Raw genomic sequence first — 17,831 nt, 5'->3', positions numbered from 1 at the left:
TTTAGGAACAGAAATGACTAATTTAGCTGAAGGACTTAACCCAGTGCCATGAAAACATATTTGCAACTTATAATTGGTTATTCACATAAATTAAATTTAGCAATTGAGTCCAAATTCACTACTAAAAGTTATCAAAATACTTTCAAAATGTTACATAAAAACTGACAATATCCATAAATGTTACATAAACACCAAACAAAAAATCATATAAGAAAAATAAATAAATGTATGTTGAGATAAAATACAAATCACACTTATCATGCCAGCTATACACTCCCTATCCCTTCAAATATAATTGTGAGGATTCAGTATTTTTCACATTCCAAGATAAAGTAATGATAATATATATTGATGCAAATTTCAGCCACAAAAATAAACTACTTTATATCTTAAATATTCCTACGATGAAACATCAGGACTCCAGTTTCACTAATCAAATCTTTATGAAGGCATACATCACGTTTGATTTTGACCCCTCATATCATGGCTGAAAACTCTCAGCAAAGCTTTCTAGGCTTTTTTTCTCACACCAACTGACCCAGAGTATATTTTAAGAAATGTTTATTTTCTGTGCATATTTGTTTTAAAATTATAAATTCCTGAGCACTTTTTCTTCATCCTCCTCATCACTGTCAGTGACATTGACTTGCTGGATGCTAGAGGGAGTTGACGTTGGGGCTGTGAAGACGTTCTCCAAGGCTCCAATGTCCAGCTGAGGCATAGGATTTAAGTATTCTTCCCCACTGTGGCTATGACTGTTATAGTAAGAGGTCCCATCCACGCTCTCACAACTCCGAGAATCTTCACTGTGTGTACGTTCATCTGGGTAGTCTCTAAAAGGATAGTCTCTATTTAAAGCTGAAAACATAGCCTCGTGTTTTTGGTACCTGTCTTCATAATAACCAAGGCATTCTGGCATTGAACTTGGAAAATTTCCATAGCCAAAGGGAGGCCGACTATAAGGGCACGTGCTGCAGCAGAAAGACAAAAAAGGAATTAGATCATACCTTGCCCACGTGTTTCCTTGCACACAGACTAATTGAGCACATTTAACTGCTCCTCTTTGGGGCCTGGAAAGTTCCCAAGATAACTCCTCAACCACTTCATGTATCCATCTGTTCTTTTACTACTACCAAGTCCCAACAGAAACTAAATGGCAAAGTAAGTTTGACTCACTAGAACCATTATCTATTATCAGCCTCAGGCTTCTTACCTTTGACAGCCTTGATAAAGAAAAATTGCTTATCTGGGCTTTTCTCTCATGATGCCTACTACCATGTAAGGTTTTGGAAATGCAGACATGTGTTATACTGTGCTAAAAATTGATACTTGGTAAGCAGTGCAACAATTGTTCTTATTAGTATTTGAAACAAATCTTATGGGGGGGGGGTGATGTATAATTGTGTTGCAGTCAAGAACTACTCATCAACTACATTTTTCACAAAACTAGAACAAGTAATCCTAAAATTTGTATGGAACCATGAAAGACCCCGAATAGCTAAAGCAATCTTGGGCAGGGTGGTGGGGGGAAGCTGGAGATATCACCATTCCATATTTCAAGATATTCAAAGCTATAGCAATCAAAACATACGGCACTGGCACAAAAATAGACACATAGATCAACAGAACTGAACAGAACTCAAAAATAGAACTCAAAAATAAATCTATGATTACATGATCAATTAATTTATGACAAAAGAGGCAAGAATATACAATGGGGAAAATACTGTCTTCAATATGGTGCTGGGAAAACTGAATAGCTACATGTAAAAAGAATGAAACTGGGCCACCTTTGAATAGGATACACAAAAATGAACCCAAAATGGATTAAAGACCTTACTGTGAGACCATAAAAATCCTAGAAAAGAGCACAGGCAGTAATTTCACTGACATTGCTCATAACAGTTTTCTAGATATGTCTCCTAAGGCAAGGGAAACAAAAGCAAAAATAAACTACTGGGACTACCTCAGAGCGTTTACATAGCAAAGGAAACTATAAACAAAACAAAAAGGTAACCTTACTGAATGGGAGAAGATATTTACAAATGGTATACCTGATAAGGGGTTAATATCCAAAACATATAAAGAAGTTATATAACTCTACATCAAAAAACAATCTGATTAAAAAACGGGCAGAGGACCTGAATAGACATCTTTCTAATTTTTTTTAAATGTTTGTATTTATTTTTGAAGGAGAGAGAGACAGAGCATGAGTGGGGGAGGAGCAGAAAGAGAGGGAAACACAGAATCAGAAGCAGGCTCCAGGCTCTAAGCTGTCAGCCCAGAGCCCGATGTGGGGTTCAAACACACAAACTGTGAGATCATGATCTGAGCCAAAGCTGTACACTCAACCGACTGAGCCACCTAGGCGCCCCTGAATAGACATCTTTCTAAAGAAGATATACAGATGGTCAACAGACATATGAAACGATGCTCAACATCACTTGTCATCAAGCAAATACAAATCAAAACCATGATGGAATATCATCTTACACCTGATAGAAGGGCTAAAGTCAAAAAGACAAAAAATAACAAGTGTTGGTGAGGATTTGGAGAAAAAGGGACCTCAATGCTATTGGTAAATTGGTACCAGTCACTATGGAAAACAACATGGAGGTTCCTCAAAAAGTTAAAAATAGAATTACCATATGATCCAATAATTCCACTATGGGGTATTTACCCAAAGAATATGAAGACATCAATTCAAAAAGATATATACACCCCTATGTTTATTGCAGTTTTATTTACAATAGCTAAGAAATGGAAGCAACCTAAGTGTCCATTAGTAGATGAATGGATAAAACAGATGTGTTATATATACACACAATGGAGTATTATGCAGCCATAAAAAAGTATGGGATACTGGGACATTTGGGTGGCTCAGTCAATTAAACATCTAACACTTGATTTCAGCTCAGGTCATGATCTCATGGTTCGTGGGATTGAGCCCCACATCCATCTCTGTGCTTGGGATTGTCTCTCTCTCTCTCTCTCTCTCTCTCTCTCTCTGCCCCTTCCCTCTTCTTTCTCTCAAAATAAATAAACTTAAAAAAAAAGTGAGATCTTGTCATTTGCAACAACATAAATGGACCTAGAGGGTATCATGCTAAGTGAAATAAGTCAGATTGAGAAGGACAAATACCATATGATTTCACTTATAAGTGGAATAAAAAAAACAAACAATGAACAAAAAGCAGAATCAGACCGTAAGCATAATAAGCAGAATACAACAGTATTACAGTATTACAGCAGTAAGCAGAATACAGAGAACAAACTGATGGTTGCCAGAGGAGAGAGGGGTGGGATGTTGGGCAAAATGAGTGAAGGGGAGTGGGAGATACAGGCTTCCAGTTAACAAGTGAATAAGTCACAGAAACAAAAGGCACAGTATAAGGAATACAGTTAATAATATTGTAAGAGCAATGTACAGGGGACAGATGGTAGCTACACTTGTGATGAACATAGCACAATGTATACACTTATCAAATCACTATGCTGTACATCTGAAATGAATATAACATTGTGTGTCAACTATACAAAAAAAAAAGTTCCTGGGCAGGGTGGGGAGGGGTGGGGCTGCACCACTGGAACAGAAGATGACAACTTAACTTTAATTGACAATAATTAAATTGAAAACACTCACTATCAGATTTAGAATGGATATTAAACTGTGGTTTTAAAGATCATTTCCAAATAAAATTTTTGCAACATGAACAATTGAAAAGATTATTTTTACTGTTTTACAAACTGCCTTTTTAAGGCAAATCTAAAAATTCTGCCATTCAAACCCAATTTTTTTAGGTATTGTAAAGGCATAGAACAGGAATCATAGGAAGGGATATACAAAAGTCCAAGCAAGAGTTCCCTGGGCTCATGGACTCCATCTAGTGACAGATAACATAAACATAAAAACCATAGTCATGGGAAAAACCCATGACAAGTTGGGGGTTTCATTTCATGCTCCCACTTTTTTTTAAAAAAAAGGTCAACTTTGTTTCCTTCTATTAAAAAATAGAAGTATAATCAACATACTAGACATCATCTCAAACTCTGAAAATATGGGGTATCTTCAGCGGATTGATATCTCACCCCCAAATCTCCAAGTGCTACAAACCTTGCCCATGTTAACTATCACAAGTATGAGGCTAAGTTTCCAAAATGTTTCAGATTCCCTTTCCTATTGCCACATCTTCATTCAAGCATTTTTAATATAATACATACGTCCTGAACGTGTTACACTTCTAGCTAGTATGATTTTGCTCCTGTAGCTCTTTCACCTGAGCGTCTCCCCATTCACTGAATTACACAGACACTTTCTCTTTCACAAAACCTTCACATCAGGTGGAAACAATCACCCACTATTTTTTTTCAGGACTCAACGTAGGCAAGATATTATGCAAGGCTTGGTGGATAATTTAATTTAAGAATGATCTAGGGGCACCTGGGTAGCTCAGTTAAGCATCTGACCCTTGATTTTGGCTCAAGTCATGAACTCACGGTTCATCTCTCTCCCTCTCACTCTGCCCCTCCCCTGCTCATATGCATGTGCTCACTCTTTCTCTTGCCCTCTCTTTCTCTCAAATAAATAAACATTAAAAATAAATACAAAATAAAAATGATCTAGAATCTAGGTATATAGTAGACATGTGCTCAAGTCTGTAAGGCAAACTGCAAACACCAGATGGCTATACCAGTGTGGTAAAAACACATTAGACCCACAAAATAGATCAGTTAAGACAGGAGTAATCCTAGAAGTTTGCATGGATGAAAATGAATAACTTTGGAAGCACTGAGGTATAGTGGGAAAAGCATCAGTTAGAATTTTCAGGATGATAATATTAGTCAACATTTAACAAACAATTACTACGTTTTCTAGGCATCTGCTAAGGTTTATGTGTTATCTCAATTACTCATTAGAATAACTATATGAGACAGATACTCTATCTCCACTTAACAGATGAGGAAAAAGATAACCTGGAAGAGACTGAGTAAAGTGCTCAAAGTCAGTAATTAGTAAGTAGTGAAACAGAATCAGGCAAGCTAACTTTGGAACTTGTTCTCCTAACTACCATGCCACAGTACATGGGTACTAGTTCTAGCTGTGCCACTTATAAACCTGGTAACCTTAAAGAAACCTACATTTTTCTGAGCATTGGGTTCCTTATATAAAAGAGATAATATTACCTGTTCTGCCAACTTAAAAGGTCTGTCATGAGGAACTTGCCAGAGGATGTCTATATGAGTACTTTAGAAACTAGAAACACTTGGGGCACCTGGGTGGCTCAGTTGGTTAAGTGTCTGACTTTGGCTCAGGTCATGATCTCACGGTCCGTGAGTTCAAGCCCCGCGTAGGGCTCTGTGCTGACAGCCTGGAGCCTGCTTCCGATTCTGTGTCTCCCTTTCTCTCTGACCCTCCCCCATTCATGCTCTGTCTCTCTCTGTCTCAAAAGTAAATAAACGTTAAAAAAATTTTTTTTTAAAAGAAACTAGAAACACTTATAATGTGTTACTACTTAGTCTTAAAAAAAGTTATTTGTAGCAATGTATTCATAAATATACACACATATGTTTTGCTTTTATTTTCAAAAAGAAAGAATGCAAAGGTAGAGCAAAATCTAATTGAAGTAGTGGTATGTAGGGGCATCTGGGTGCCTCAGTCGGTTAAGCACCTGACTTCGGCTCTGGTCATGATCTCACTGTTCATGGGTTCGAGCCCCATGTCAGGCTCTGTGCTGACAGCTTGGAGCCTGGAGCCTGCTTCAGATTCTGTCTCCCTGTCTCTATGCCCCTCCCCCACTTGCGCTCTCTCTCTCTCTCTCTCCTTCTCAAAAATAAACAAACATTAAAAAATAAAAGAAATGGTGGCATGTAGGAGGCAAGATGGAAGGGGGGAAGAGACAGGCAGAGAAGCCAGGCTTCTCAGAATGTACTTTGTATTATGATTTTGGCTTTGAAACCATGTAACAACTTTGCATAATTTTAAAACAATTTACTATTTTAAAAAGTAATGCCCTAAAAATTAAAAGCAAACGAAAACAAATGAACCCAAGTTCATATCAAGTTGCAGTTTCCTTAACTACACAGAGAAAAATTATTTCAAGATAATTTAAATCTGATGTCTTTATTGTGTCTTCCCGGTAAGATACACCCTAAAGAGAAAAGAATGACAAATACTAAACTACATTTGGTAATTTTATTGTTTGTGATACTGCTGCTTTGAAACTCTTGCTCTAATTGTTTTGAAGCTATTCTCTCTCTCTCCCCCCACCCCCCACAAACATATTAGGAAAAAAAAACATATTTCGTAGGACAAAGCAAATATATTATAATCACTAGAAAACAAGATTTCTCCTAGGGAGAAAAGATGTTAGCACATAAAATCAAAGAACTTCATTTGAAACTACAATATTTAATTTATTTTAGAAATATCAGTATATACTCATGAATTACTTCGCATACAAAAAATACATATTATTCTCATACGTATTCTCATATTTTCCACTGAAAAGCCCTAGACACTTTGTTAATTCAGAAGTGATAAGCATCCTTATTGCCCAAATTGTGATTTCAGTAAAAGAAACTTGGATTTCTGGATAAAATGGCTGATTCCAGGTCTGGGAAGTACAAAACGTGCAAGAAAAACCTAGGGCATACTTTTCCAGAGAACAAAAAAGCTATCAAAGATTAAGGACACAGAACCCAATTTATAGCCAACTGGACAAATAAAAGAATAATTTGAGCATCAGAAGATATAATAATGATTGCAATGTATCAAAAAATACCAAATATATAAAAATATACTTGTTCATGACGGTATTCCTAAAACAAAACAAGACTCAGTAATATCAGGCGAGGGTGTGGGGAGTGGGGGGGAGGGGGAATCAAGAATTTATCCTGTATTTCAGAGTAACCAAGTAGTTGATGGCAAGTTTTTCTTCAAAAAAGCATTCTAGTTAATGAAGAAATGCTGATGGAGAAAATCACCATTTTACAATCCCATTGGTCTAGGCAACAATCACCATAGCTACTAAAATCATTACAATGGTAATTCTCAACCTTAGCTGACCGTTACAATCACCTGGAAAAACTTTTTTATTTAATGTTTAATATTTATGAGAGAGAGAGATGGGGTGGGGGGGTGGAGGGAGGGGCAGAGAAAGGGGAGGACAGAGGATTCGAAGCAGTGACAGCAGAGAGCCCGATGTGGGGCTCTCTGAACCCTGTGAGATCATGACCTGAACTGAAGTCGGATACTTAACCAACTGAGCCATCCAGGCACCTCAACCTAGAGAAACTTTTAAAGAATACTGCTGCTCAGGTCCTACCCTGACAAAGATTCTAATTTGTTTGGTCTAAACTCTTCAAGTGATGCTACTGTACAGCCAAGAATTGAGAAGTACTATTGAAGTGATAATACCTGAACCCACAGATCATTCTTAACATCACTATTAAAGAAAAACAGACTTTGTGTACCTCTTGATGTGATACAATACAAAGTACACACCACCCAGGAGGTATCATTGTCAAAGAGAGAGAGAGAGAGAGAGAGAGAGAGAGAGAGAGAGAGAGAGAAATAGGGAAAAGAAAAATAAAGGGGGAAAAAAGTAAAAGAAAAAAATTTGAACCTGAATTTAATCAAGTTGCAAGATCTATCATTTTACAGAAAAAAAAAAAATAGTTGAAAGGGAAACATATAAACAATATCCAAGGATGTAATAAGCAAAATGTAAGATGAGTATAATTTCTTGTTTCTTCAATAAATACATGGAATTAAAAAAATGAAAGAGGTTAGAGCACGATTTTAGCAAAGAAGAGGCTTAAGAAACATAATCACATCCAATGTGTACGTCTTGCTTGGATCCTGTTTTATGCAAACTAATTGTGAATGGAGGAAAATTCAACAGGTCAGTTGTTCGATGATAATAAGGAAATATTAATGCTTCAGGTATAAAAATGGTTCAACATTTTTTTCAAGTCCTTAGCTAATAAATATACATACTGATGTATATGCAGATAAAATTATATGACATCTGTGATTTACTTTAACATACTTAAAGCACTTCCCACTAAAAAGTAGAAGAAATAAATAAACTGACAAGAGCTAAACTGTTGATAATTGTTGAGTGATGGGTACATGGAGATTCATTATGCTATTCTGCTTTACATATAAAAATTTCTGTAACTAGACAGTAACTAAGACAAAAATATAATGCTATTCATTGCTTCTTTCACTCATTCATATGCATGTAAGATTCCCCCATGTGTTTTCAGGGCTTGATCATTTCTTTTTAACACTGAATAATATTCCACTGTTTATGTATATCACAGTTTATCTAGTCACCTACTGAAGGACATCTTGATTGTTTCTGTTTTGGCAATTATGAATAAAATGGCTATAAACATCTGTGTGCAGGTTTTTGTGTGAACACAAGTTTTCAATATTTTTGGTAAATACCAAGGAGTATGATTGCTGGATCATATGGTAAGAGTTTTTGTAGTTTTATAAGGAATTGCCAAACTGTCTTCCAAAATAATTATACCATTATGCATTCCCACTAGCAATGAATTAAAATGTCCTTTGCTCTACATCCTCAGCAGTATTTGGTGTTGTCTGTATTTTGGATTTGGTAAGTTCAGATAGGTTTATAGTGGTTTCTCATTTAAATTTGTAAGTCCCTATTATTCAGTAATCAAAAAGAATGAAATCTTGTCATCTGCAACAACATGGATGGAACTAGAGTGTATTATGCTAAGTGAAATAAGCCAATCAGAGAAAGACAAATATCATATGATTTCACTCATATGTGGAATTTAAGAAACAAATCAGATGAACATAGGGGAAGGGAAGGAAAAATAAGAAAAACAGAGAGGGAGACAAACCATAAGAGACTCTTAAATACAGAGAATAAACTGAGGGTTGCTGGTGGGGTGCTGGGTGGGGAGATGGGCTAAATGGGCAAGAGTCATTAAGGAGAAGACTTGTTGGGACGAGCACTGGGTGTTATATGTAAGTGATGAACCACTAAATTCTATTCCTGAAATCAATTTTACAATATATGTTGACTAATTTGGATTTAAATAAAAATTTAAAAAGAAAGAAAAAAGGAGGAAGAACCAAAACTTTCAAATAAAACATAATGGAGCTGGGAAGAGCCAAGATGGCAGAACAGCATGGAAGTTTTTTTTTCTTGCACCTCGCATCCATGAAATACAGCCAGATCAACACTAAACCATCCTGCACACCTAGAAAATTGATTTGAGGATTAACACAATAATTTTCACAACCTGAACCACAGAACTCATCAGAAAGAGAAAAAAAATATTTTTATTTTCAATTTTTATTAAAAATATTTTTCTTTAATTTTTTCCTACTATATTTTTTACTATTTTGTAAATTTTTCAAATTCTATTTTACTTCAATCATTTCATTTTATTATGTTCCATTGTATTCACTTTTTCAAATTTTCAAATGTTTTTCTTTTTTTCCTTTTTCTTCTTTTTTTCCCCCCTTTTTCTCTTTTTTCTCTAATCTATGAAGCTCCTTTCAACAACCAGAACAAAATATACCTAGGACCTAGCATAATTTCTTTGATTTTGTGTGTGTGTGTGTGTGTGTTGTTTTTAATTTTTTAATTTTAATTTTTTTTACCTTATTAATTCCTTTTCTTCCTTCAAAATGATGAAATGAAGGAATTTACCCCAAAAGAAAAAAAGACATGACAGCCAGGGACCTAATCAACACAGATACGAGCAAGATGTCTGAACCAGAATTTAGAATCACGATAATAAAAATACTAGCTGGGGTTAAAAAATAGATTAGAATCCCTTCCTGCAGTGATAAAAGAAGTAAAAGCCAGTCAGGATGAAATAAAAAATGCTATAACTGAGCTGCAATCTCGAATGGAGGCCATGGCAGCAAGGATGGATGAGGCAGAGCAGTGAATCAGTGATATAGAGGACAAACTTATGGAGAATAATGAAGCAGACAAAAAGAGGAAGACTAAGGCAAAAGAGAATGATTTAAGAATTAGAGAAATCAGTGCCTTAATAAAAAGAAACAACATGAGAATCATAGGGGTCCCAGAAGATGAAGACAGAGAAAAAGAGGTAGAAGGGTTATGTGAGCAAATCATACCGGAAAACTTTCCTAACCTGGGGAAAGACACAGACATCAAAATCCAGGAAGCACAGAGGACTCCCATTAGATTCAACAAAAACTGACCATCAACAAGGCATATCATAGTCAAATTCACAAAATACTCAGGCAAAGAAAGAATCATGAAACCAGTAAGGGAAAAACAGTCCTTAACTTACAAGAGAAGACAGATCAGGCTTGCAACAGACCTATCCACAGAAACTTGGCAGGTCAGAAGGGAGTGGCAGGATACATTAAATGTGCTGAATTGGAAAAATATGCAGCCAGTAATTCTTTATCCAGCAAGGCTGTCATTCAAAATAGAAAAAGAGATTAAAAGTTTCCCAGACAAAATGAAAATTAAAGGAGTTGGTGACCACTAAACCAGACCTGCAAGAAACTTCAAGGGGGACTCTCTGGGGCTCTGGGGAGAGAAAAGACGGAGGAAAAAAAAAGACTAAAAGCAACAAAGACTAGAAAGGGCCAGAGAACACCACCAGAAACTCCCAACTCTACAAGCAACATAATGGCAATAAATTCATATCTTTCAGGGGAGCCTGGGTGGCTCAGTCGGTTGAGCATCCGACTTTGGCTCAGGTCATGATCTCGTGGTCTGTGAGTTCGAGCCCAGTGTCAGGCTCTGTGCTAACAGCTCAGAGCCTGGAGCCTGCTTCGGATTCTATGCCTCCCTCTCTCTCTGCCCCTCCCTCACTCATGCTCTGTCTCTCTGTCAAAAATAAATAATTTAAAAAAATTAAACAAAAAATTCATATCTTTCAGTACTCACTCTAAACGTCAATGGACTAAATGCTCCAATCAAAAGACATAGGGTAACAGAATAGATAAGAAAACAAAATCCATCTATATGCTGTTTACAAGAGGACCACTTTAGACCTAGACACCTTCAGACTGAAAGTAAGGGGATGGAGAACCATCTATCATGCTAATGGTCAACAAAAGAAAGCTGGAGTAGCCTACTTATATCAGACGATCTAGACTTCAAAATAAAGACTGTAATAAGACATGAAGAAGGGCATTATATCATAATTAAGGGGTATATCTACCAAGAAGACCTAACAATTGTAAACATTTATGCTCCAAATGTGAAAGCACCCAAATATGTAAATCAATTAACCACAAACATAAAGAAACTCATTGATAATAATACCATAATAGTAGGGGACTTCAACACCCCACTTACAACAATGGACAGATCATCCAAACAGAAAATCAAGAAGGAAACAATGGCTTTGAATGAGACACTGGACCAGATGGACTTAACAGATATATTCAGAACATTTCATCCTAAAGCAGCAGAATATACATTCTTCTCCAGTGCACATGGAACGTTCTCCAGAATAGATCACATACTGGGACACAAATCAGCCCTCAACAAGTACAAAAAGATCGAGATCATACCGTGCATATTTTCAGACCACAACGCTGTGAAACTCGAAATCAACCACAAGAAAAAATTTGGAAAGATAACAAATACTTGCAGACTAAAGAACATCCTACTTAAGAATGAATGGGTTAACCAAGCAGTTAAAGAGGAAATTAAAAAGTATATGGAAGCCAATGAAAATGATAACACCACAGCCCAAAACCTCTGGGACACAGCCAAGGCAGTCATAAAAGGGAAGTATATAGCAAACCAATTTTTTCCATAGGAGGAAGAAAGGTCTCAGATACACAACCTAACCTTACACCTTAAACAGTTGGGAAAAGAACAGCAAATAAAACCAAAACCAGCAGAAGACAGGAAATAATAAAGATGAGAGCAGAAATCAATGCTATCAAAAACAAAACAGAACAAAACAAAACAAAACAAAACAAACAAAAAAAACAGTAGAACAGATCAACGAAACCAGAAGCTGGTTCTTTGAAAGAATTAACAAAATTGATAAACCACTAACCAGCTGGATCAAAAAGAAAAAGGAAAGGACCCAAATAAATAAAATAAGAATGAAAGAGGAGAGATCAAAACCAATACAGGAGAAACAAGAACAATATTAAGAGAATATTATGAGCAATTATATGCCAATAAAATAGGCAATCTGGAAGAAATGAACAAATTCCTACAAACATATAAACTACCAAAACTGAACATGAAGAAATAGAAAATTTGAACAGACCTGTAACCAGCAAAGAAGTCGAATTAGTAATCAATAATCTCCCAAAAAACAAGAGTGCAGAGCTAGATGGCTTTCCAGGGGAATTCTACCAAACATTTAAGGAAGAGTTAACACCTATTCTCTTGAAGCTGTTCCAAAAAATAGAAATGGAAGGAAAACGTCCAAACTCCTTCTATGAAGCCAGCATAGAAGACCAAAACCAAAGACCCCACTAAAAAGGAGAACTATAGACCAATTTCCCTGATGAATATGGATGCAAAATCCTCAAGTTATTAGCCAACTGGATCCAACAATACATTAAAAAAATTATTCACCACGACCAAGTGGGATTTATACCTGGGATGCAGGGCTGGTTAAATATCCGCAAAATAATCAATGTGATTTGTCACATCGTAAGAGAAAGGACAAGAACCACATGATCCTCTCAATAGATGCAGAGAAAGCATTTGACAAAATACAGCATCCTTTCTTGATAAAAACCCTCCAGAAAGTAGGGACAGAGGATCATACCTTGAGATCATAAAAGCCATGTATGAAAGACCCAACGCTAATACCATCCTCAATGGGGAAAAACTGAGAGCTTTCCCCCTAAGGTCAGGAACAAGACAGGGATGTACACTCTCGCCACTGTTATTCAATATAGTATTGGAAGTCTTAGCCTCCACAATCAGACAACACAAAGAAATAAAAGGCATCCAAACTGGCCAGGAGGAGGTCAAACTTTCACTCTTCGCAGATAACATGATACTATAGATGGAAAACCCAAAAGATTCCACCAAAAAACTGCTAGAACTGATCCATGAATTCAGCAAAGTTGCAGGATATAAAATCAATGCACAGAAATTGGTTGCATTCCTATACACCAATAATGAAGCAACAGAAAGAGAAATCAAGGAATAGATCCCATTTACAATTGTAACAAAAACCATAAAATACCTAGGAATAAATTTAACCAAAGAGGTGAAAAATCTATACACTGGACACTATAGAAAGCTTATGAAAGAAATTGAAGAAGACACAAAGAAATGGAAAAATATTCCATGCTTCTAGATAGGAAGAACAAATATTGTTAAAATGTCAATACTACCCAAAGCAATATACATATTCATTGCAATCCCTAACAAAATAACACTAGCATTTTTCACAGAGCTAGAACAAACAATCCTAAAATTTGTATGGAACCAGAAAAGACCCCGAATAGCCAAAGCAATCTTGAAAAAGAAAACCAAAGCAGGAGGCATCACAATACCGGACTTCAAGCTGTACTACAAAGCTGTAATCATCAAGACACCATGGTACTGGCACAGAAACAGACACTCAGATCAATGGAACAGAATAGAGAACCCAGAAATGGACCCACAAATGTATGGCCAACTAATCTCTGACAAAGCAGGAAAGAATATCCAATGGAATAAAGACAGTCTCTCCAGCAAGTGGTGCTGGGAAAACTGGACAGCAACATGCAGAAAAATGAACCTGGACCACTTTCTTACACCATACATAAAAATAAACCCAAAATGGATGAAAGACCTAAATATAAGAAAGGAAGCCATCAAAAGCCTTGAGGAGAAAGCAGGCAAAAACAACTTATTACTCAACACATCTCTAGAGGTAAGGGAAACAAAAGCAAAAATGAACTATTAGGACCTCATCAAAATAAAAAGCTTCTGCACAGTGAGGGAAACAATCAGCAAAACTAAAAGGCAACTGACAGAATGGGAGAAGACATTTCCAAATAACATATCAGATAAAGGGTTAGTATCCAAAATCTATAAAGAACTTATCAAACTCAACACCCAAAACACAAATAATCCAGTGAAGAAACAGGCAAAAGACATGAATAGACACTTCTCCAAAGAAGACATCCAGATGGCCAACCGACACATGAAAAAAATGCTCAACATCACTCATCATCAGGGAAATACAAATCAAAACCACAATGAGATACCACCTCATACCTATCATAACGCCTAACATTAACAACTCAGGCAACAACAGATGTTGGCGAGAATGTGGAGAAAGAGGATCTCTTTTGCACTGCTGGTGGGAATCCAAGCTGGTGTAGCCACTTTGGAAAACAGTATGGAGGTTCCTCAAAAAATTAAAAATAGAACTACCCTATGACCCAGCAATTGCACTACTAGGTATTTATCCAAGGGATACAGGTATGCTGCTTCAAAGGGACACAGTGTTTATAGCAGCACTATCAATAATAGCCAAAGTATGGAAAGAGCCCAAATGTCCATCGATGGATGAATGGGTAAGGAAGATGTAGTGTGTGTATATATATATATATATATATATATATATATATATGTGTGTGTGTGTGTGTGTGTGTGTGTGTGTGTGTATATGTATATATATACATATATATCCATGTATATATATACATATATGTATATATGTACATACAATGGAGTATTACTCAGCAATCTAGGAGAATGAAATCTTGCCATTTGCAACTATGTGGACGGAACTAGAGGGTATCATGCTAAGTGAAATTAGTGAATCAGAGAAAGACAAATATCATATGACTTCACTCATATGAGGTCTTTAAGATACAAAACAGATGAACATAAGGGAAGGGAAGCAAAAATAATATAAAAACAGGGAGTGAGACAAAACATAAGAGACTCTTAAATATGGAAAACAAACAGAGGGTTACTGGAGGGGTTGTGGGAGGGGGGGATGGGCTAAAGGGGTAAGGGGCATTAAGGAATCTACTCCTGAAATCATTGTTGCACTATATGCTAACTTGGATATAAATTTTTTAAAAATTAAATAAAAAAAATCATAATGGGGCTGATCTTAAAAAAATGAATAGATAAAAATAAATTTCTAATTCCCTAAAGATACATAATGTGAAGCATCTTTTCATGTGCTTAACTGCCATCTGTATATGTTCTTTGGTGAGGCGTCTGTTCACAGGTCTTTTGTCCATTTTTAATCAGGTTATTTAGTTATTGTTGAGTTTTAAGAATTCAATACTTTGTATATTTTGTACACCAGTCCTGTATCAGATACATCTTTTGCAAATATTTTCTCCCAGTGACATGTCTTTTCATTTTCTTGATACCACATTGTTTGAGACAGTAGCTTTGTGGTAAGTTTGAAGTCACTCCTCTAACTTTGTTCTCCTTTCTCAAGATTGTTTTAAAACTATTCTGGGTCACTTACAATTCCATATAAATTTTAGGATCAGCTTTTCCATTTCTTCAAAAAAAGGCCATTGGGATTTTGACAGGGATTGTATTGATTCTATAAATCACTTTGGGAAGTACTGTCATCTTAACAATATTAAGTCTTCCAATGCATGTACATAAATACCTTTGCATTTATTTAGATATTTAATTTCATTCCATAATGATTTGTAGTTTTCAGTTGATAGTCTTGCACATCTGTGGTTAGATTTATTCCTAGGTATTTCACTTTTTGATGCTATTGTAAGTGGAACTGTTTTCTTAATTTCCTTTTTGGATTGCTCATTAGTGTACAGAAAATTCAGGTGATTTTTGTATATTGATCTTCTATCCTGCAACTTTGCTGAATTATTCACTGGCTCCAACAAATTTTTGTGGATTCTTTGGGATATTCTAAATACAGGATTTTCCATTTATAGGATGATGTGTAAAAAGAAATAATTTTATTTCTTTTATTTTGGATGTCTTCCCCCCCAACACACACACACTTAATTGCTCTGGCTAGAACTTCTAGTACAATGTTGAACAGTAATTGTGAAAACAGATATCCTTTTCTGGTTCCAAATCTTAGGAGGAAACCTGTTGGTCCTTCATCAGTGAAGATAATATTAACTGTAGGTTTTGAACAAAAATGCCCTTTATCACACTGAGGAAGTTCTATTCCTAGTTTTCCCATTAAGTTTTGAAATCAGGAATTGTTGGATTTTATCAAATGCTTTTTCTACATTATTTGAGATGATAGGGTGATTTTTTTCCTTTATTGTATTTGTGAGGTGTATTACACTGATTGATTTTCAGATGTTGAACCATACTTACATTCCTGGGGTAAATCCCATTTGGTCTTGATATGTAATCCTTTTCATATGCTGCTGGATTCTGTTTGCTAGTATTTTACTGAACATATTTTACATCTATATGCTTAAGATATATTGGTCTGTAATTTTCCTTCTCATGACATCTTTGTCTGGCTTTGGTAGCAGAGCGATACTGGCCCTAGAAGTGTTCCCTCATATTTTTTTAGAAGAGTTTGAGGATTGGTGTTAATTCCTCTTTAAACATTTGGTAGAATTCACCAATGAAATTATCTAGCCTAGGGCTTTTCTTTGCTGGGAAGTTTTTGATTACTGATTCAATCTCTTAATATAGGTCTGTTAAGATTTGCTATTTCTTCTTGAGTCAGTTTTGATAATTCATGTATTTGTCCATTTTATCTAGGTTATCTGACAGGTAGAAATACAATTATTCAGTGTATTCTCGTATAGTCATTTTTATTTCTGCAAAGTTGGTAGCAATGTACTGAATTTCACATCTGATTTTAGTAATTTATGTCTTATCTCTTTTTTTCTTAGTCAGTCTAGCTAAAGTTTCAGCAATTTTATTGATCTTTTCAAAAAGCTAACTTTTATTGATTTTGCTTTTCTCTACTTCATTAAGGTCTCTTTTGTTTTTCTATTCTTTATTTACCTCTAATCTTTATTATTTATTTCCTTTTGTGAGCTTAGGTTTTGTTTGCTCTTCTTTTTCTGGATCCTTAAGGTTTAAAGTTATCCTGTTTGCTTGAAAGCTTACTTTTGGGGGCGCCTGGGTGGCGCAGTCGGTTAAGCGTCCGACTTCAGCCAGGTCACGATCTCGTGGTCCGTGAGTTTGAGCCCCGCGTCAGGCTCTGGGCTGATGGCTCGGAGCCTGGAGCCTGTTTCCGATTCTGTGTCTCCCTCTCTCTCTGCCCCTCCCCCGTTCATGCTCTGTCTCTCTCTGTCCCAAAAATAAAATAAAAAAAAAAAACGTTGAAAAAAAAAATTTAAAAAAAAAAAAAAAAAAGAAAGCTTACTTTTGAAATGTAGGTCATTGAAGCTATAATTTCTGTCAGTACTGCTTTCACGAAGTTTTGAGATGCTGTGTTTTCATTTTCATTCATCTCAAATATTTTATAATTTCCCTTGTGATGTCTTATTTGACCCATTGGTTGTTTAAGAGTTAAATTTCCATGTATTTTTAAATTTTCTGGTTTTCTTTCTGTTATTACCAGTTTCATTTTATCATAGTTGGAGAAGAAACTTTGTAAAATTTTAAAACTTTAAAAAAATTTTGAGACTTGTTTTGTGACCCAACATATGATTTATCCTACATAACATACCATGTGCAATTGTGAAGCATCTATATTCTGTTGTTGGGTGAAGCATTATATATGCCTGTTATGTCTAGTTGGTTTACAGTATTATACAGTCTTCTATCTCCTTGTAATCTTCATTCATTTTGGAGGAATTGCCTTTTTTAAAGTTTATATTTATTTATTTATTTATTTATTTTTTGAGAGAGAGAGAGAGAGAGCGCTAGTTGGGGAGGGGCAGAGAGAGGGAGACA

General features: G+C 35.8%; 1 protein-coding gene across 2 annotated transcripts in view; it reads right to left on the bottom strand.

The window, feature by feature from the left end:
• Positions 1-544: 544 nt before the first annotated feature.
• The window catches only part of SOX30 (SRY-box transcription factor 30), a 36,551-nt gene continuing 19,264 nt past the window's right edge, over positions 545-17,831 (bottom strand). Inside the window, exon 5 of one of the 2 annotated variants that reach the window (XM_049647882.1) lies at positions 545-971. In XM_049647882.1, coding sequence (XP_049503839.1) covers positions 590-971 — 382 coding nt within the window. In that variant the 3' untranslated portion in view covers positions 545-589. The remainder of the gene's footprint in view (positions 972-17,831) is intronic. The other variant, XM_049647883.1, reaches the window with a different exon arrangement.

Source organism: Panthera uncia (genome assembly GCF_023721935.1).
Source record: "Panthera uncia isolate 11264 chromosome A1 unlocalized genomic scaffold, Puncia_PCG_1.0 HiC_scaffold_17, whole genome shotgun sequence".
Taxonomy (NCBI): Eukaryota; Metazoa; Chordata; class Mammalia; order Carnivora; family Felidae; genus Panthera; species Panthera uncia.
This window is presented reverse-complemented; position numbering and strand designations above follow the sequence as displayed.